At 36.8% G+C, this 22,118-nt stretch overlaps 1 protein-coding gene across 1 annotated transcript in view; it reads right to left on the bottom strand.

Annotated features, from left to right (window-relative positions):
* Prex2 (phosphatidylinositol-3,4,5-trisphosphate dependent Rac exchange factor 2) overlaps positions 1-22,118 on the bottom strand; it is a 262,087-nt gene that overhangs the window by 109,521 nt on the left and 130,448 nt on the right. Inside the window, exons 15-22 of the mRNA XM_090338918.1 lie at positions 16,634-16,706; positions 13,942-14,084; positions 13,711-13,803; positions 12,131-12,279; positions 8,618-8,703; positions 5,825-5,961; positions 2,941-3,058; positions 1,676-1,860 (exon numbers count right to left, since the gene is read on the bottom strand). Of these exons, the coding sequence (XP_090195044.1) occupies positions 1,676-1,860; positions 2,941-3,058; positions 5,825-5,961; positions 8,618-8,703; positions 12,131-12,279; positions 13,711-13,803; positions 13,942-14,084; positions 16,634-16,706 (984 nt within the window). The remainder of the gene's footprint in view (positions 1-1,675; positions 1,861-2,940; positions 3,059-5,824; positions 5,962-8,617; positions 8,704-12,130; positions 12,280-13,710; positions 13,804-13,941; positions 14,085-16,633; positions 16,707-22,118) is intronic.

The following is a 22,118-nucleotide window of genomic DNA, read 5'->3' as shown; positions in this document are numbered from 1 at the left end:
CTACTTTATAATTGGCAAATTCTCAGGAGGAAAATATAACTAAAATTGCTTATCAGAATGCTATATTACTTTTCCTGCTTATTTTTTAATCCATATTCTAAGTGGCAACTATCCCAATTAAAGATATTTAAAGCAGAAATTAAAATGAGCAAGGAAAAAGCAAAGAAGTTTTATCTCATTTTTCTTGTGATGTCTGAATTCTCATAGGAGGACATAAAAAGTGACATGAAACACTAAAGCCCAGACATAAAGGACATAGTAAAAGTCTAACTGCCTTATCACGTACAAAAAAATGAACAGGAAGCAAAGTCACTACTTCCTTTCCAACTACATGATCTTTGTTCCTTTGTGAGATGAACTCTCCAAACATCTTGCTTTCCCATAAACACTGTATGATCATATTCCCAAACATGAATTATTCAAATGCTGTGGATGTATTCATTAATGAAGCTATAAGCTTCTTAATTTTATTAGGGTCATGATTTCAAATATTGGTCAGAGAAAAATATGCTTCTGAATACAAATATTTAAAAACAAAACAAATATTTAAAAATAGTAAGTATTAGACAAAACAAACAGCACTGTCATGAAATGTATCTGAAAACCATTATGTTCCTGAGTTAACAGAGACAAACTTAGATCCTGTGAAAACAAAACTCTAGATACCCACATAGAGTGAGACCAAAAGAGGATAGTCTTAGGAGAGAATTACAAAGGTAAAATACCCAACCATATATATTACAAAATAATCTACATTCTGATATGAACTCCAAAGACATGGAAACAAAGAACTTTTGTTTTAATTTGTGTTTTTTTTTTTGAAGGCTCTGCAGTCTCCACCATACATGGTGTATTCACGAGTACACCTGCAGGAGGATGGGGAGAGGGCACAGACCCAGAGGAGAAGGGGAGAGAAAGTGGTGGCTCATACCTGTAATCCTAGCTTCTCAGGAGGCAGAGTGAGATCTGAGGATCATGGTTCAAAGTGAGCTCGAGCACCAAAGGACCTGAGACTCATCTCCAATTAACCTATAGAAAGCTGGAAATGAGGCTTAGCTCAAGTGTAGAGCAGCAGCCTTGAGCTGAAGACCTCAGGGACGACATCCAGGTCCAGAGGTAAGGCAGTAGCCTTGAGCTGAGAGCTCAGGGACAGAGCCCAGGCTGAGTTCAAGCCCTATAACCCACTTTAAAAAAAGAAAGAAAGAAAGAAAAAGTGCAGCAGTGTAGTGCATTGGTTGAGCTGATCATTGATGAAAATGATCCATGCAACTCCTTGGTGGAGAGGGGAGGGCGGGAATGGGAAAGAATGAGCGAACAGATGACATTATGCGAAAAGAAATCTATTGATTACCTGTTGTGTGTAAAGCTAAACCCGCTGTATATCACATCTAAAATGACAATAAAGTAAAATTTTAAAAAGTAGATCCTGTAAAGTCTTTCTTATATTGAAAACCTGTGTGTGGGCAAGAGGTTCATCTCCGTCTCACATAATTAACATGGCATTCCAAATGGCAAAAAAGGGGAAAATGCACACACTAATTGGAAGAAGGGACACACACACACACACACACACACACACACACACACACACACAGGTGATCTGGGGTAAGGAGATTGCTTGCTGTAATTTACGCAGCCTATGTGTCATAGGCTGTTGTCACGAGCTAACGCATACCTTGGCAGTTAAGCTAAAGAACCCTTTGGGCTCGATCATCTTCTCCACCACGTTGCACTTTATCCCAGCTGTGCTGTCATACTCATACACAACCCCGTACTCCAGATGGACATTGTCCACCGTCAGGCTCACGTGCTCTTTCTTCCCATCAAGGATGGCCATGGTATTGAACTTGTCCATTACCTCTGAAAGCAGATCATCTCCAATCAGCAAGCTCAGGAAGCATTCGGACATCTATTCAAAACTGTTTCGTCCCAGCAAAATTTGTAGTGTTCCGTCAAGGATAGCTAAATCACATGTACATCACTTGGAAACACAAAAACATTTTTTTGAACAGCAAGTGCCGTCATTATGACAACATGAGATTGAAATCTCATATTTTAATGTAATTAGTCTTATCTGTTTGGCCTGTGATCAATATATCTATTTATCTATAACAATGTAAATATTGTAACAAGATTCTATTTTTTTTTTCATTAAAAGCAGGTTCCAGTGTTCCCTGCCTGCATTCCTAGCTACTTGGGAAGCTGAGAACAATAGATAATGTGAGGATCAAAGTTGGAGGCCAGCACAGGCAGGAAAGTTCAAGAGACCCTTCCCAACCCATAGCTAGTGTCACAATTACAAACCTATGACATGTGTATATATATATATATATATGTATCATATATAGCACATTTAATCCTCTGTAAGTTTACATATAAATTTATCTTTCAGGAATCATGGATCTCCAAGCCTAGGGCTTTTCAAATTTTAATAAGCAAACACAGCAGGGTTTTGTCCAAATGGGGATTGTAACCTGGAAGAGCTGGGATGAATAGGAAGATTTGTATTTCTGTTTCACTTCAGTGGTTTTCATTCTGCTGGTTTCTGAGCCACATGACAAGATGATAGCACTCAACTCCAAACAAGAAAACACAGCACAACAAATCCTCACTCTATCTCTTGACTAGCTTAAGGAAGACTCAACTTATCTAGGCCTCAATTTCTTCTTCTTACCAAATACATGGTGATAATCATACTTGTTTGATGAAATTTGTTATTTTGAAGACTGAATGAAAGAATTCCATGTCAAAAAAAGTCTTAAAAGTACTTACTAACAGGATATGGCTTATATGTTGGCTACAAGTTCTTAGTACCGGTGTGTTTGAAATGACATCTATTTGGAAACTATGACTTAAAAAAACCAACATGTGCTATAAATTTATGTATGATCTTCAGGATTTGGAAGAAGGCACAGATCCAGAAGATAACAAGAATCCTACCTTCTACCTTGTAGTCAAAAGCATCCCCAGTGTCATCCCCAGGGGTCCTGGAGTTAGACTTCTGGAGGTCCTCTTGGGCGCTCTCAATGCTGTTATAAACCCACTGTATGGAATCTTGCTGGAAAAGAGGGGGAAAGAAGCCTCACTGTTACTCATATCCGCTCCACTATACTTCAGAAGCCTGCTTTAGAAGAGTGGGCCACTGTGTTTATTCTCTAGCTTGTTTTTAAAATAGTAAAATTGAAAAGAGAAAGAAAATGGACCACAGACTAGAAAGTCAATGACAACCTACAAAACTTTGTTTTTATATTCTAGCTTAAGTAATTTTCCAAAGAATAGTTTTATGTAAATTTAGCTTCCAATGATCCATGACTTAAATGGGATCTATTTCTCAAATGTCTTATTTAAATACACCTTAAATAATACACTGTCAAATAAGTTGTAAATTACTTGTTAAAATAAGCAAATGTTAATGGATTATTTCTTTTTGTTGAGTGCATGATCTATAATTGTACAAACCTTTTAAACACCCTGCTAACACTAACCTATCCTTTAATACATTTATTGGTGCTTTGACTCAAACTAATAAGCAACGGAGAAGAACATCTTACATCTTCCAGAGAACCCAAGTCCTGTAAATGTCCTTGAATCCTTCTGGGTCATAAATCATTCTATATTGTAATTAAATGAGCAGTTCTGACTTTACTTTTCTCTAAGTAAGGAGAGAAAACAACTACTAAATAAGTGCTAAAACTGTTTTAATACTGTAAGGCTTATAGTTTTTTCTTAATAAGATGATAAATCAAATGGAACTGCATCTGAAGTATGATACAATACATAGTATTCATTTTCCTGTTCTATCAGTTTCACAATTGTATTTAATAATTATATTGTTATAAATCACTAACATGACAGCTTGGGATCTCAGGATGTAGTGAAACTCAGAAGCTAGAATGCTTGAGTAGAAGATCCAGGGTTTAAGTTTCAGAAACACAAACACACAATGTTAATTCGTCACTTGTGGTACCTGCCAATGTACCTCATCCCCAGAAACCACACCTTATATAATAGTGTCTTCTTATACCGACTCTGAGCTTGAACCTGTGGCTTGATTTGTCCAAAGGGATACAACAAGTATTTATTTAAGTAGAAAGCTATTTCCAAACAGCACTACAGAAAGTAAAATCCTGCTACAGATGGGAAAAAGAAGCCACAGCAGCACTGAAGGACAACCTGCCACAGTCAACGGGAGAGCATGGAGAAGGGTCCCAGATACCAAGTCAAGAAAGGAGGGCCATAACAACAGCTTCACAGAAATAACTACCCAGTCATATCCAGAGATTGGAGCAACACTATGGTTGGCGTGGTCCATTTTGTGAGGATGGATATCCAAGAAAGCATTGTACTTGGGAATTTTTCTATCCATTTGTTGTTTCTCTTAGTCATTTCACTGATCAACACTTCTCCAAAAATGCAGCAGGGGAAGTGAAAAAGGAATTAAGACTCAAATCGATTTACATAGTTATTAAAATTCTGACAGAAATGGGATGATTTAAATAATCCCAGAAAGTCTTAAAAATGCATGCAGGTCTACAGATGAGCAAATACTTATGGAGCTACTCTCAAGCAGGGTAAGCGATGAGTCCTTGTATAAATTCCAGATTTCTTGTGCTTGTTTTGATCTTAATAGTTAACAAAATTCATCAGCTTTTTTCAGGGAAGGTCAGTGTTCTTGAAGGATATCAGCCCTACCTGGTAAGAAGTCAGCCATTCACCCCAGTTTCCACAAAAGGCAATCCTCTCAAATTCAGGAAGGAGTACTTCACCAAATGCTTACAGAAAAACATACAGATCTGTCTTTTAAAGTCTTTCTGTGTCTAGCTGATATCATTGAAAGAATTTTTTTTTCCTGCAGGCCAATATTCACTTTTTCTTCATAAGATTAAAAAAAAAACTTTCTTCATAAACTAAAGTTACAATTTTATCTTTCTGAAGCACAAATGGATGAAAGGATAGGAATAAAAAACTTAAATAACATACTATATTTTGCTGGGTGCAGTGACCCTGTCATGTAATCCTAGCCACTCAGGAGGCTGACATCTGAGGATCACAGTTGAAAGCCAGCCCCAGCACTAAAGTCCGGGAGACTCATCCCAATTAACCATCAGAAAACCAGAAGTGGCGCTTTGGCTCGGGGGAAGGTCGGTATCCTTGAGCTGAAGAACTCAGGGACAGTGCCCAGGCCCAGAGTTCAAGCCTCATAACTGACCACCCCCCCATAAAAAAGAGAGAGAGAGAGAGAGAGAGAGAGAGAGAGAGAGAGAGAGAGAGAGAGAGAGAGAGAGAGAGAGCGAAGAGAAGAAAAAAAAGAGCATACTGTATTTTATAAAAAGCTAAATCCAGTTACCTGAATAAATGTATGCAAAAATCAATCACAGACTCTATAAAACACCACAAGTGTTACATTTTTCACAATCAATGAGTACTGAACAGTGCATTTATAATTCATACATGTGGACAGACATAGAATGGTCATTGAATCACAAAGCAATCACAAGTAAACAGTCCATAGCTTTGATTAACTTATCAAAAGTGAAGTGCTGGGTTTCCAATGTAGTTTAAAGTGAGAGCATTTGCCTAGCATGTACAAGGCTCTGGGTTCAATCCCACAGTCATAGAAAGAAAATACTCCAGCGTATTTTTAACCAAACAATACTATAATAATAAGGTACAGCCATTTATTCAATTCTAATTAATTATGCAAATAAAAGTCATTGTAAGTCTTTTACATGATATAAAGGGGTCTACATTTTAATTTAGAATCTCACAATCTCAACAGTAAATTATGCCCCACTCTTCAGATCTCACATAAACTGAAGTTTACCTTCATTGGTCGCTTGTATTTCCGGCAGGCTGTCACATGGGCAATGACGCTGGCATGTGTCTCTTTGCTGACATTGATTCCATTTACTTTGATAATACACTGTCCAGGGTGAAGGCCAGCAGCTGCAGCCACAGTTCCTTTAAAGTCAAGTGGGAAAATGGGGACAAAAATGAAGGCGATAAGGTTCATCTTTGCTCTGCAATGGAAGCAATTTTAACATATATTATCATTCTGGTTCCTAGAGTTCTGACAAATTTGGTTCTGATGGTACTGTCCTCCAATATTTTTCTGATTTTTAAACTCACATTCAGACTGTGAGTTCATTAAAAATATTATTTACAGCTCGGCACAGTGGCTCACTCCGATAATCCTAGCTACTCAGGAGGCTGAGATCTGAGGATCCCGGTTCAAAGCCAGCCTGGACACTAAAGTCCATAAGACACTTATCTCCAATTAACCACTAGAAAACTGGAAGTGGTACTGTGGCTCAAAGGATAGAGTGGTAGCCTTGAGCTGAAGAGCTCACAGAAAGTACCCAGGCCCGGAGTCCAAGCCTCATGACAGGCAAAAAATATATGTAATATTTACTGCTTTAGAAGGAATCAGTTTAAGGAAGAATTACAATAACCTTCATTATGCTAATCAACTGTTTTTCCTTTCAAATATCTAGTCAAGTGAGTTTGTAAATATTCTTATATAGTGGGAAGCATATGCTTTATTTCTTTGTTTACAAAATCCTTACTATTGAAATAATATTCACTTTTGCTTTTCTAATGCTAACAATTTGACATTCCTGTAAAAGGTAATGTTCAGGAATAAAAATATAGTAACTATGACTGGTTATCCAAAGAAAAATGAAAGTTCAAGTCTTGAGAATTTGCAGCAAACAGAATTAGGCAGACTATATCAACTTTTCAGTAACTTTATTTGCATAAATACAGCTTTAAATACAGAAGCAGTATACTCTAATGAGTAATATTTTTCTTGATTTTCCAATCATTGATATTGGATAGTTTAAATCAATCAATAGTAATAGAGTACCATTAATAAATATAATATAATTATATATTTATGCAAATATATTACAAAATTATATATAATTATATATGTCATACCAGTGGTTAAAAAGTGAGCATATATATATATTAAAAAGTTACTTTGCAAGCAGTTTCTCACATTAAGGAATTATTCAACAGTTTGAAGAAAGTTCATATTCACCAATGCCTTTTTAGCCTGGCATGGTAGCTCATCCCTGTAAACCTCAGGAGGCTGAGATCTGAGGATCATAGTTTGAAGCCAACCTACTCAGAAAAATCCATGAAACTCATCTCTAATTAACTCCCCAAAAGCCAGAAGTGGAGTTGAGACTCAAGTGATACAGCAGTAGCTTTGAACATAAAAGCTCAAGGAGAACACTCAGACCCTAAGTTCAAGATCCAGGACCAGGAAAAAAGAAAGAAATACTGTTTCATTTCATGGAGGATACAACAAAGATACCTGCACACAGTACCATATCAGGCCTGTTCTCTGAAGCCAGCTGCTTGCTGTGTTTAGCAACATGAGATTTATTATGCCTTTTAGTTATTACTGACAGCATAAAAGAAAATCTATGTCACTTGAGATGTCAATAACTCTTTGCCTTTCAAAGAGAATAAAAACAGGCTTTTAAGTCACTAAAATTATTTAATTTAAAATGAATTATGTGGTGAGATTTATCCAGAAATTCATGAAAATTCTGGAGGAAATTATAGCACAACAGGTTATAAAACCCACAGAGCACTTAGAAGCCTGAAGACACATCCTTAAATTACTAACAAAGGATAAATTTATTTACATGCAAGAAAAATATATAGAAAACTTTAAGTTTATTGTATCCTTCAGCTAAACAGAGTGAGATTTGAAGTGCTATTTTAAGTTAGATTTTTTGTAACTGTAATTCTTTTTTTAATTTTTTTACTGACGGGGTAATGTATAGAGGGGTTACAGTTACATTTGCCCAATCATAGGTGTATTATTTCTCACACACTGATACCCCTTCTCATGTTTAAATTTTTTTGCCATGAGGAATTACTGTATTTTAGAAGGAAAATAATGTTAAGATTTTATTCTGTAAAACACACAGTTGGATAGTTTCAGGTGGATTCAGAAACTTTAGAATATACCCTTATAGTACTGTTCTGTGGATTCATTGGAGAAAACATAAGAGTACTCTTTTTTGAAAAAAAAAAAACAGACATTGAAGAACAATGAGAAAAGGTATTTCAGTACCTACTAAATTCAATTCCATTCTAGCTTAAATGCTGTCAGAATAATCCTCACTGGGTAAAGGAAACAAGGAGAGGAAACACTCATTCTCTATTCCATGTATCCTGTTCTCCTTCAGTTTGATTATTAATTATATTTTGAACCGGTTTTAGAGTAATTCTCTAATAAGAGATTTAGTTGAAAAAGGCTCCCAGACAAAGATACATGGTTAGAAAACAAATTTGTAACTCCACTTGAATTATTTGATTCATGTGAATTTTTACAGAATATACTGAGGAACAAAATTTTGGTATTATTATTTTTCATCATGTCTAAATGTTTAACAATAATAGATGTATTCAAACTTTAAAGGTTTTTTTGTTTGTTTATGAAAAATCTTACCAGGATATCATTAAGTCAGTAGAATGAAAGAAAAGAGTAAGGAAAAAATCCATACTCACATGATCAGACATATTTCAAACATTCAAGTTTTACAAGGTCTAGTCAAAGCACAGTGAGGAGCTGTTTAGCATGCAGAAAATTTCTCACCTCTTCCTACTGCATGCACAACAGAAGGGCCAAATCCTCGAATCTGAAATCCAAGCCCATCAGCTGAGTCTGGAATTTTCACTGTTCTAAAATCAATCCAAAAATAAATAAGGCAAGATCAATTTCATGTGCCACAAGATTGATTATTCTACTTTTGCTTATTCTTTTAATCAATATACAATAAAAGTCTTATTGAGTGAAAGGCAGTGGATTAGAGGCCATTGAAACCAAGCATGGTCACAAAGGCATATGAAAGGTGTAGATGAATGTTTTAAAATTAAACACAGTTTACCACAGTATGTCCTGGAAACAAAGAACTGGTTTAATGAGGGAGAGGAATAGAGAAACCTAGCTTTGCATTCTCATTGTGCTACTTCATATTTAAAATAATTTGGATATGCTCTTTAAGTTCATTGATACAAAAAGAGCTTCCTTCATAGAGCATATACAGAAAAGAATGCTATTGAAGCCAGGTCTCCAGTGGCTCCCGCCTATAATCTTAGCTACTCAGAAGCTGAGATCTGCAGATGGTTTGAAGCTAGCCAGGGCATGAAAATCCTTGAGACTCAGTTTTTAATTCGCTACTCCGAAAAAGCTGGAAGTGGAGCTACAGCTTCCACTTGAAAGATCATTAGCCTTGAATGCAAAAGGTCAGGAAAGTGAGTAGGCCCTGAGTTCAAGCTCCAGGGCACCAAAAATAAATACAAAGAAAGGCAACACTGTTGGAATATAGTTTTGCAGTGTTTTGATGGGGGTTTAGAAGAGATCCAGGGGTACACTGAGTCACAACTATTTTGTACAACTACTTAAAGATACTTTTTTAAGAGAGAGAAAAGAAATGACTTCCCACAGAGAAGATAAGCAATCAGAGAGCAGCAAGGAACATTAGAAAAGATGTCACATCATAGCTGGGAGCCATGGCTTACAACCTGTAATCCTAGTTATTCAAGGGGTTGATATGTAGTGATTGTGGTTCTAATCCAGACCCAGTAGAAAAGTCTGGCCGACTCTTATTTCCAATTAACACCAAAACTCCAGAAATAGATGTGGCTCAAGTGTGGCTCAAGGACTCCAGCCTTGAGCAAAAAGGACAAGTGTGGCCCTGAGTTCAAGCCCTGGTACCAGTACCCACCCAGGCACAAAATCTCATTATAACAATAAAAGTGATTTTAATAAATTGCACTTGAGAGAAAAACCAAACGAATAGAATACAATAGGTTTTGATAAATGGATGACAATAGTTCTTCAAGGGTACATTGGCCAGTCTAGAGTTGGGAACAACTGGTGGAAAAAGTTGGGCAAAACCATGTATAAGTAGGTACGTCTGAAGGTCATAACTGAATCTAGGCCTAGAGCGAAATTGGGTACTACAGCTCTAAACCTTAACTAGGCAAGTACTCACAGATTAGAAAACTCAAAACTATTACTGTAAATTAGGTTATATACTATGAAATAATCATCACATAATTAGGACAGAGATCAGAGATTAATATATTCTTTATCTTCAATTAGATACTTTCTGGAATACAGAGCCACATACATTTCCTGTGAATAGCACAGTGTTTGTCAAAGATATATAGTGAATTTTCACTTCACTGAACATAAAAGGTAACTGGAAAGAAAAAGAATAAACACATACTGGTGAGTACGTTCAAAAACCAGCAGTTCTATAGGATGATACTAAATGAAAGGGCCTCCAGGATATAGAAACAAAAACCATATAATGAGTGATTATTGTCCTTAATGTACTATGTTATCTCTCATCTCTTTTGCTGTCCCTTGGTTATCTCATATTGTTACAGCATTTTACCTTGTTATCTGATATATTGTATATATGTTTATCTGATTATTTGAAATAGGATAGGGAAGGGGGGAAAACAAGATAAGGGGCGAGGGTGGAGGGAGGGAAATGGGGACCAAAACAAGAGAAAGGGTATCAATGTTTGTGAAGTAATGGACCTTCTGTCTGGTGAATATAATGTAACCCTTCTGTTATTTACAATAAAAAACAGCAGTTCTATAAATTATGAAATGAAGTTTACATTTGCTGAACTTAGAACTTGGAGACATGGTGAATTACCATTGCTTTTGTGTCTCACAGGACCCTCTCATTGGTCATCTGTCCTTCCAATATCCTTCTCGTTTTGCTATGTCGTTGACCTATTGAAATCCTTAAGTTGTTTCTCAACAAAAATAATATAATGAGGTCAGTATGGGGAAAAATGTTGGCACTAATAAAATGATCCTTAAAGAATGTTTTCCTGGTGTCAATGTTACATTTTTCTATTCAAGGAAAAATTAAATTTAGCCGGGCACAGTGGCTCACACCTGTAACCCTAGCAACTCAGGAGGCTGAGATCTGAGGATCATGGTTCAAAGCCAGTCGGGGCACAAAAGAACTTGAGACTCTTATCTCCAATTAATCACTCGAAAACAGGATGTGGGGCTGTGGCTCCAAGGTAGAGTGGTAGCCTTGAGCTGAAGAGCTCAGGACACAGCTAAAGAGCTCAGGGACAATGCCCAGGCCCAGAGTTCAAGGCCCGTGACCCACAAAAACAAAAAAATAGAAGAATTAAATTTATACAATGAACCTACCATGTGAAAAGCTGAGATGGGGAAAACTGAAATATGAGGACTGCCTAGGTAAAAAAAAAGTTCCCAAGCCCAGCCCAGTTGGTCATGCCTGTAATCCTAGCTACTCAGGAGGCTGAGATCTGTGGATCCTAATTCAAATCCAGGCCAGTCACTAAAGAACATGAGACTCTTATCTCCAATTAACCACTAGAAAATGGGAAATGGGGCTGTTGCTCCAGGGGTAGGGCTATTGATTTTAGCTGAAGAGCTTAGTGACAGTGCCCAGGACCAGAGTTTGAGCCCCATGACCAACAAAAAAGAAAAAGTTCCCAAGACTACAATAATGCTTAGAAAATCAGCCAACACAGAATGGCCATTAGTGGGTAATCTGATTACAAGATAAAAATGTCTTTCTTTTGAAAATTTTGTATCCTTTAAATTGTCTATAATAAAGATTAGCATGTTTTCTGATCACAAGTAGATCAATCCAGAAACACATTTAGATTAAGAAGTTTTTATATAGATAGTCATATAATTAAGGACATATAAGCATGGAGTATTTTCAGGCTTGATCTTTTGTTTATGATCTGTGAATTGTAAATGGTATCTTATAACCTCATAGCATGAGAAATCTCATCACTCAACATGTAGTTCGTTATTCTCAAGTCTTTTGCTGTTTTTTTTTCCCAAAAGTCAAAGTCAGCCTCACCCAGAGCAAAAAAAATATGGGCAACCAAAGTGTTATTCCACTGATTTTGCCCATTCAAGCATCAAGCACTTATCACCAAAAACATGGAATTCTTCCCATTGCTTAAAAAAGAGTTAGTGTGTGCAGGTGGATTAAATGCTCTAAGGTGTGAGGTTCATTTTCAACATGGACTCTGTTAAACTTCTGTTACCCATCCAGGTATAAGTCTTACAAAAATCATAACAACTTACTCTCTTGGCTTTGTGCTCACAAGAACTCTTAGAGGCTTTCTGCTGTTTAAGCATGATTTCAGGAAACAGTCCACTTCATTGAAAGGTCTCATAAAAACAAGGTCTCCATTAATCGCAAAAATCTTCTTCCCAACTTCCATGCCAGCCATCTAAGAAAGAAATGGCAAAAAAAAAATTCAAATAAACTATCAAAGGCTTTCGTGTTTGCAAGGATGTTTTTTCCCAGGCTGGTTTTGAACTGATATCCTCTGGGTCTCAACATCCCAAATAGCTAGTATTACCAGCATAAGCCACTAGTTCCCTGATTAAGATACTCTACGAACCAGCACTATTTCCTGCCTGCAAACTCCTGGCTTGTTTGTCAGCTAAATGATCAAGAACATTTTCATCAGCAGCATAGTTCTATGTTGCTGTTCTCTAAAGTGTCCTCTAAAACAGCCTGAAATGCCTTCCAGGGAAAATTAGTAACTAGAGTCACCTTGTCAAGTTTGACTAATACCGTAAGAGACTCCATCTGAGGGTTTTATTGCTGTTGTTTTGGGGTTTTTTTGCTTGCCTTTGCCAGTCCTACGGCTTGAACCCAGGGCCTGGTCACTATCGTTGGCTTTCTGAAGGTTAGCGATCTACCACTTAAGCCACAGCACTACTTCCAGCTTTTTCCATGTATGTGGTGACAAAGAATTGAACCCAGGGCTTTGTGCATGCTAGGCAAGTACTCTACCACTAGGCCATACTCCTGGCCTCCAACCAGAGTTGTTTTGTTTGGGGTTAATGTGCCATACATCAGGTTTTGTTTTATATGAATGTAAAGTTTATTTAAAAAGACTTTGGGCATTAACAGGTGGATGACAAGTTACCATTGACTATGAAAAGACTCTCAGAAGTTTTATTTTATTAATTTACAGATTTGTTATTAAAGATCTGAGTTTTGAGATACATGTTTGAGTATTACATATTTTACAAGTCAAGTAGCAAGGTAACCATATTTCAACCAGATATTTGGGATTTAAAAGTTGAAAGAAGCAAGGAAATTCTAACTATTTTGCTTATTATTGTAATCCCAGAACCTAGAATACTACCTAGCCCACTAAATATTTCTGAATAAAGGAATACTCAGGAGATTCCTTTGTTTAGAAATTTGGTCAAGTAAGGGATTCCCTTAATCCAAGGAGGAAAAATAATTCAAGGCAAGTACTTTACTGATGGAATTTATGTTCATAGAAAAGACAGACATGGTGGGAAAATATATTTTCAATGTATTTCAATACATTCCTTGAATGAACAAATGGACCATGTGACATACATAGTATAGCTGTCATATCCTGCATTGTATCATCAGCCCCACCCAGGGCTGTCTCAGTCATAGGGAAGAGACCAAGAAGTTCAGAGCTATAATACCTTTCCTTCCCCTTCCCTAATTAACCCTGAATGCCCGGCCAGTCTCTGGTGCCACAAATCCCAGGGAAAAGTACATTCAGAGATATTATCTTTTGTAAATATGCCCAATGATTAATTTCAATTTATTTTAAAATTTTTATATCAGGGCAACAAATTTGAATAAAAACACTAAATTGAATTACCTCAGCATTAGATCCCTTTTCTACCAACTTGATGATGGGAACTTTATTTTTGTCTTCTAGCCCAAATCCATAGCTGCCTTCATTAGACTTAATCTGAAATGTGAAATATCATTCTTGATTAAGCAAATCTGAAGAAGGTGACAAATAAAATACAACAGGTATCACGATGTTGATACAGTTCTCTGCCTATGGATAATCAACCAAAAAAACTTTATATATTAATTCACCTACCAACAGTGATTTAGCTATAACATTTTCCACAACTTTTAAATCATGTTTCATAAGCCGATGCTTCATATTTGATCCTTCCATTTCCTCATCCGCAAAGAAACGAAAAAGCAGGGGCTCATCTTTGAATTCACTTTTTTCAAGGACTACAGAAGTAAAGAATACAAATTATTTCATGTCCTTCAAAAAAATAACCCCATAAACAATACACCACACTTTCCATACCAGTAAGACATTCAGTAAATACATACCTGCCTACAAACTAAATTTCATACTCCCAAATAAATCAGTCATAAATATTCTGGATTCATTTCTGTTTATGTAATCTCAAGCCAATGCTTCCTTCAAGCTACTGTTATCTAAAGAGTTTCTGATTATGAAAATAGTAGAATTCCTCAAATATTAATTCTTTCTATTCTAATCAAATGTGTCATTATCCAGATTAAATCCAGATTCAAGTGAAAGGATATAAGAATCCCCAAAGGCATACAATCTAAATGCAGAAATTTTAACTTTTAGTAAACATTTTAATACAATATGCAATATCCTGAACAATTATGGGAAAATTCACATGGGCTGAGCTTTAGCTTTCTGTGTGTGGCAATTCCCAGCAGAGACACTTTTGTTTCAAAACTTCAGACCAGAAATGTCTTCTGGATGAAATACAAGTTCAGTTTCCATGAATTTCTAATTATTTGTTATTTTAAAACAATTTTCCTAAATAAATCATTTTCCCAAATAAATCCTTTTGTCCCCCCCCCCTCCCTTACCGTTATACTCTCCCCAAACCCTTGAGATTGCTTGTTTGTACTCACAACATAAGGTTTACCTTTGGGCAACCATTGTTTCAACTAAGACTGCACACTGAGAGGAATAGTTTGTATTGAATCAGATTGTGACAGCTGTCAAAAAGGCTTAAAAAAAGAAATCTATTTCTAATTTATCTGTCTTTGATACCTTGAAGGCTATCTCACATATCTAGGAGCTAAAAGAACATGGCAGTCTCTGTACACAATAGAACATTAGGCTTTGTGAAAGTCAGTCCAAGTTTGAAAGTGAGATTCTGACTGATTCTGAGTATGACAGTATGGAAGTTACTTTAACACTCTGAACTTTAATTTTCTCATGTTTAAAATGGAAGGCAATAATGTTACATTAGACTAATTTGAGGTAATGCATGCAAATAACTTGACATATTGCTAGCTATTCAAAAGAACCTTTTATTTCATTATTTTTTTCAGAGTCCCAAGAAGTAATTTTTGGAAAATATAGGGAATAGAAGACTAGCTGCGACATGAATTAAATGAATCTATCAACAAAAAAGGAAAAGGCAGCACTAGCTACAGAGGACCACAGAAATGAAAATTTATTTTTGAATGGGTCAGGTGTTGTCTGAATGATCTAAGCAAGTTTCCCAGAATTCACATGGTATTTCTGCTACAGCTGTTTCCCTGTACCAGAATCCCATTAAAAAAGGCATGGCAGAAGGGAGCAGGGAAGACAGGAATGAGTCAAACTTGTGCTTTAGTGATAAACTTTTATAGGAATAATTTTATGTTGCAACTCAGTATTTTACAAACCTAGGACTCCATACTTTAAATATTCACAATAAATTATTGTTGCTGATACTTTAGGGTAAAGAGAAAAACCACTGAAACTTTGGGTACTTTTCTGTCATTCTTTTGAATGAGGCAATTTATTCCAGTCAATTACTTTATTCTTTGGGTAATACTATTTCTATATCATAACTTAGTAATCTAGGCAGATAAGATGACATGGAATTCTTCAAAGAATGAACAATAAGCAACCTTCTGTAAACAACTGATGGATATGAGTGCTATCAAATATTTTTACAATCATACTGGTAAGGGAAAATACCATGTTTGAATTTATGGGCTCTAAAATATAGTATGACTCTGAAGAAGTAAAACTGTGTATCCTAGCTACTCAGGAGGCTGAGATCTGAGGATCGAGGTTCACTAACGTCTGAGAGACTCTAATCTCCAATTAGCCACTAGAAAACCAGAAGTGGTGCCATGGCTCAATGGGTAGGGCAGTAGCTTTGAGGTGAAGAGCTCAAGGACAGTGCCTAGGCTCAGGGGTGGGGTGGTTGAACTGAAGGGTTCAGGGACAGTGCCTAGGCCCAGAGCCCACACCCCACGACTTACCCCCCAAGAAAAGTAAAACTGCAAAACTATGTCACTAAGCAAGAATGACACTCAATCTCTAATAATAAAACAAGCAACCTTATCCCAGAGATCTATAATTCAGTTCACTAAGGTAATACTGAAAATATGTTTCTAAAAAGAACAATAAGCTTCTAACCACATTTTCTCTTAGTTATATATTGTTACTCAAAATAAAACAGGAATCTACAATTTGTAATCAATGTGACAATGTTTCTGAACTTTCTGAAAGCGGAACTGAACTACTCATTCAAGCCACAGCTCTTGTAAAATCAGTAAGGCTGGAGAAAAGGACAGAGAATTCATGGCAGGCAGCTGGTACATGACAGCAATTGGACAGACACAGCACTAGTGGTAAAATGCATTGCAGATGGGGTGACTCAACATGAACCCAGGGCAAGACTCAGACAGTCTTGTTGGTTCACACTGACCTCACTGGAACCCTGAGACACACCCCATGTCCCAAGAAGAATCCAAACAACCAATTAACATCTGTAATTTCTCCTCACCATGGTGCATAAATCCATTGTCGCACAGTCCAACACCAAATATCATTGCCTCTTCTCTGGTGCGGCAATCCCCCTGTGAACCAAAAAAGCACCATTCATATTACTAGGCAACCAAAGTCTTGGCTGCATCTTAGTAAATTCCCTATTCTCACACTACATTAAGATAAAGCATTCATACAGTACAGTTTCCATGGCTTCATCAGACATGATGCATGTAATTTTTATAAGCCATCAATTTGTGTGTGTGTGTGTGTGTGTGTGTGTGTGTGTGTGTGTGTGTGTGTGTGTGTTTCTGTACCAAAAATCAAGTCCTGGTTGCTGTCCCTTGGCTTTTTCTGCTCAAGGCTGGCATTTCACCACTTGAGCTACAGCTCCATTTCTGGCTTCTTGGTGATTAACTGGACGTAGGACATAAGAAGCCCAGACTGGCTTTCAGTCAAATTCTCAGATCTGTTTCCTGAGTAGTTATGATTACAGAGGTAATCAGCCAAAAAGATTTAATAGTTCTTCAGAAAAAGATTTTATGAAATATGAAAAGAGTAGACATATGTTTATCACTGTCTATAAATTGTCACCCTCCTTTCCTAAATACTAGCTCTCAAATATGCATTAGAGAAATAGCCTATCAACTGACAGCACACTATAAAGATAAGGAAAAATCACTGTACGTGATCTCAGTACTCAATCCTCTCTTCCACAAAGTATCTCTGCCCCTGCAGGGCCCCTTAAGAAACCAAGGGGGGGGGGATATCCGGCCCAGAGGCCATTTAAGGCCCATGAAATCATTTGGTACATGATGGGTCAAAACCATGTGCTTCTTGTCAGTAATCACTGGCTACTCTGGCCCAACTGCCTGTATTGATAATTTCATAGGACCTGAAAATGTTATAATATCAAAATAGCCCTTGGCAGGAAAAAGTGTCTGTGGATGGTGACTTGCAAGACCGAAAAACTCTTAGCTAAGCCAGCAAATGCAAACTTCTCTTTCACAATCAGCCCCTGACATAACCCAACAAAATAGCTGAAAGCAAACTTACTGTACTTTTTATCTAGAAAACACCCATTTAATATTGATATGACATTAGCATCAAGGATCATGAATATGTAAATATCTGTGTATGTACATAGCCTCACAATTATATATTTCAATTCATTAAGAAGCTTTTCCTCACATATCATCTAATTTCGTTCCTAGTCCTATTTCTTTAAGCATTTAGGGATTCCTTCAAATCTAGTAATTCTTGTTCCTAATCAATTTCTCTCATCATTTTCTTCCAATTGCCGTAATTTTTAGATTTTTCTCTAATAAGCTGCTGTAGAATTCAGTGTGTGTGTGTGTGTGTGTGTGTGTGTGTGTGTGTGTGTGTGCAGTAATGAGGCTTGATTATGCTCTTGTTTATCTTTTTCCCTTCAAGACTGGCACTTCTCTACTTGAGCCACACTCTTGATTTCCTGTTTTTTGCTGGTCAATTGGAATAAGCCACTGTCTGTGCACCGAGTGGCTACCACAGATATCAGCTTCCACAGTAGCTAGCATTATAGGCATGAGTCATCGGCCCAGCTAAGAGATTTATTTTTAAATAATCATAGCTATCAAAGTTTTATGTTAAACATTCAAGACCCCATTATCTTAAGTAGTTGTACACATGAGCAGCCATTCATTTAAGCAGTTTATGAATCAGTGCATCTTGATCAACGTCATTGCTTTCAATATTCTCATATACCCTTCCCAACTCCCCTCTTCCCTTTCTTATCTTAATTTTAGGTTACATATTGACATTTTTGCAATCTTATAAAGCAGTTATGAGTACAAAGCATCTTGATCAGTGTCACCACTTCAGCATCTGCCGTCTCACTTTGACCCACCCTTCCCTTGTATTGCTCAGTTCTGTGGTATGTACAATGAATTCTTGCCTGCATTCTCCACCTTCATTCTTTTACTTCATTCCTCTTGACCCCAACCTCCACTCTTGCATGTACCCATTTACTAGTACTTATTTAACATAGATTGCATGGTTTCCCTCAATTTGTGGTAGCTGGAGTGTTCCCATAAATATACAAGTAAATACACTCGGTGGTAAGCAAGAGGTTACAAATGAATTAACTAAAGAATAATCGTATCTATGTCATGCTCAAATAATACAAATCTTTGAAAAGACTAAGTCGAAGCCATGTCCTGGTTTTATTCTCCCTCTTGACTTCATTTCCCAAAGCTGAGAATAGACACTTTTAGCTCTAGACAAGTTGACCTCACTCGCATACTCACATATTGATTTGTTCATACTTACAATGCTTCTTCATTCTCCACATTTTAAAATTCCTATCTCTCTATAAAGAACCAAAATAAGTTCTGCCTCATGCTGGGATGGCTACAACCCTGCTAAAGACCAAAGCATTACGATCCAGGGGCTCCAGACTCCTTATCATTTGCTTTTTGAAAATCTCCTACATAAAAGTCTTCTACATATTGTCGGAGTGTTAAAGATTAAATATTAAAAAACTCAAACATAAAAAATTGCCTTCCTTCTCATAATTCAGACCTAGCGAGGGCACGGATAAGTTCAAAAGTGGTGCCTAGCCAGTTCCACGATCAATTAGTACAGGATAGGATCCCAACACACCAGGAAATGCACAAGACTCAGAGTGTGCTGAGAGCATGCAGTAAAACTTAGGAGGGAAATGACACTGCAGCAAAGCTTTACACAGTGTATAAAATTCAGTCCAACCGACTCAATCCACTTGAAGGCAAAAAAAAAAAGTCTACTTACTGTTTTATGGGTGTGCTGTCTTTTAATGCTTATTTAAATGATAAGATTGCAATAAAAGCTGAATTGATACAGATATTTGATTGCTTTATGTGATTAACTATTCAAAGCTCCACTGGTCAGGATAATGTCATATTACAGTGTAAGAATATGATCTGAAATGTTTTAGTATCCCTATGGTTTTGAAAATCCTATAAGTGCCATGGAGAACTAGCAAGCATTAAAGGCAAAGGAAAACTGCTTAGGTGTGATAAAAAAAACAAGGCATTATTTAATTATGGAACTTTAGTGGTACATACACAGATCACTACTTATACAAATTAAATGTTGTAGAAGCACATTACTGTATTTATCTACTACTAAGGCGTTTACTTCACAGAGGAAGTTGTTTTCTTACAAACCATTTTAGTCTAAGCAGCAAAAATGTACTAAGTAAACAATCCCTCCAATTTCCAAGATGACACTGCTCAAGATACTGCAGAAACCTTTAGGAACTAGACAGTACTTGAAAACAATATACAGACTACAGTACTGCAGCCAGCTCTTGACTGTAGCATGCAAAGCTGTCCAAATCAGTCAAAACATAGTCAATAAAGGCAAGAAATTCTTAGTTGAGGGTCTTAGTGGAAACAGATCTTTGCTTAAATTAACCTTAAACTGTTCATCACGTGACTGTCAATCACATGACTGCGAGTCAGCAAAGGATCCCAGGCTCTGGGGTCACTTCCTCACGGGATGAGGTTACTTCCTAAACCACCCAGGCACAGTCACATCTCCTTTGTGCAGTGAGTGGTTTCCCAGCTCTGGGATCACTTTGGCATCCACTGTGGTCCAGCCTCCAGCCTTTCCAATATAATCTGGCTCAACATGATTCTCCTCCTTGCTTTCTTTTTCCTTCCCCTCCGCCTCTACATGCCTTCATCTCATGAGGGCTGCAGTTTGCTCCCCTCCCCTATTCCCCAATAAATTCTTTTCTTTTCTGCCTGAACTATGTGGCAGTTTTCCTTTCCAGTGAAATTTCCAAAAATCTTTTCTTCATATCATTTGGAGCACTTTAGCTTGCTCTCTTGTCATACAATTCCTATGTCTTCTTATAGCAGAGCAACCCAGGGTATTCTGATTTGAAGCTTAGCCATAAGGAATGAATGTGCATGGATACATTTTACAACATCAGAATCATAAAGTATCAGTGACAAATGAATAGGGTATGTGTAGCTGTAAGTGCTAAATAACTGAAAAACTAGGATCCAGAAAGGTGAAGTTTCTTATGAGATTTCCTATGATTTGCTAGCAGAGCTGGCATCAAATTCCAGTCCTCCATTGTAGTATCTACTACTGCAATTTCTAAAAGACACTGTCATAGGAGGCAATTTAGAAAGCTGAAGGAGTATTTTGGCTTGATCCAGATTTTTTTCTGGACACTGAAAACATATATAATTTGATTTTCTGATTTTTTTCCTTTCTTTTCTTTAATTCTTATTTTACCCCCTTGATATTGTTCTTTTTATATATTTTTATTATAATTAATACACGGGTTACATTATATTCACCCGATAGAAGGTGCATTAATTCACAAACACTGATACCCTTTCTCATGTCTTAGTCCCCATTTTCCTTCCCCCCACCCCCACCCCTCAACTTGTTTTCCCCCTTCCCTATCCTATTTCAAATAACCAAATACACATATATCCAATATATCAGATAACAAGGTGAAATACTGTAACAATATGAGATAGCCAAGGGAAGCAAAAGAGATGAGAGATAACATAGTACATTAAGGACAACAATCACTCATTATATGGCTTTTGTTTCTATATCCTGGAGGTCCTTTCATTTAGTGTCATACAATATGGCCTTATGTATCTAGGTTTTGTTCTATTTTTAATCTCCTAGGAATGCCTAAGGTTTCTACTGATTATGACAAATGAAGAAAACCATTGAGCCTATGTTCCTTTGAGTCTGGCTTACTTCACTTAATATGATTTTTTCTAAGTCTTTCCATTTCCTTACAAATGGGGTGATGTTGTTCTTTCTGACAGCTGCATAGAATTCCATTGTGTATAAATACCACATCTTGTTGATCCACTCATCAACTGAGGGGCATGATCCAGATTTTTTAGTAATGTTTCTTACTCTTGGAAAAGGAAAGTATTCTACTTTAAAATGTAATAATTGATTTCTTGAGTCAAATAAAATCTGAATTTTTTTCTTTTTTTGCAGTGAAGTTAGGTTATTTGTAAGAAAATGGGTGGAAGTGGAAATCGTCATATTAAGTGAAGTGAGTAGAGCTCAGAAAGACAAATATCACAAGTTCTCACTCATTTGTGGAGGACACATCAGAATAATGATTTCCAGTCCTGGGGCTTGAACTCAGGGCCTGGGCATTGTCCCTGAGCTTCTTTTGCACAAGGCTAATGCTCTATCATTTGAACTACATCACTTCTGGCTTTTTTCTGTTTATGTGATACTGGGTAATTGAACCCAGAGATTCATACACGATAGGCAAGCACTCTAACACTAAGCTACATTCACATCCCTCAGCTATTGTTTTTAAAATACAAATAACTTCATTTTTTAAAGACAAGATAGCATAGATGGTGTACTTTAGAACTCTGAAGTTGAACTGAGTACCAGTGGCTCACACTTGTAATCCTAGCTACTCAGAAGGCTGAGATCTGAGGATTGCAAATTGAAGCTTGACAAGACAGGAAAGACCATGA

This window comes from Megascapheus bottae, chromosome 9, assembly GCF_031878675.1.
Source record: "Megascapheus bottae isolate mThoBot1 chromosome 9, mThoBot2.hap1, whole genome shotgun sequence".
Taxonomy (NCBI): Eukaryota; Metazoa; Chordata; class Mammalia; order Rodentia; family Geomyidae; genus Megascapheus; species Megascapheus bottae.
Note: the sequence above shows the minus strand (reverse complement) of the source record. Positions and strands in the feature narration are given on the sequence as shown.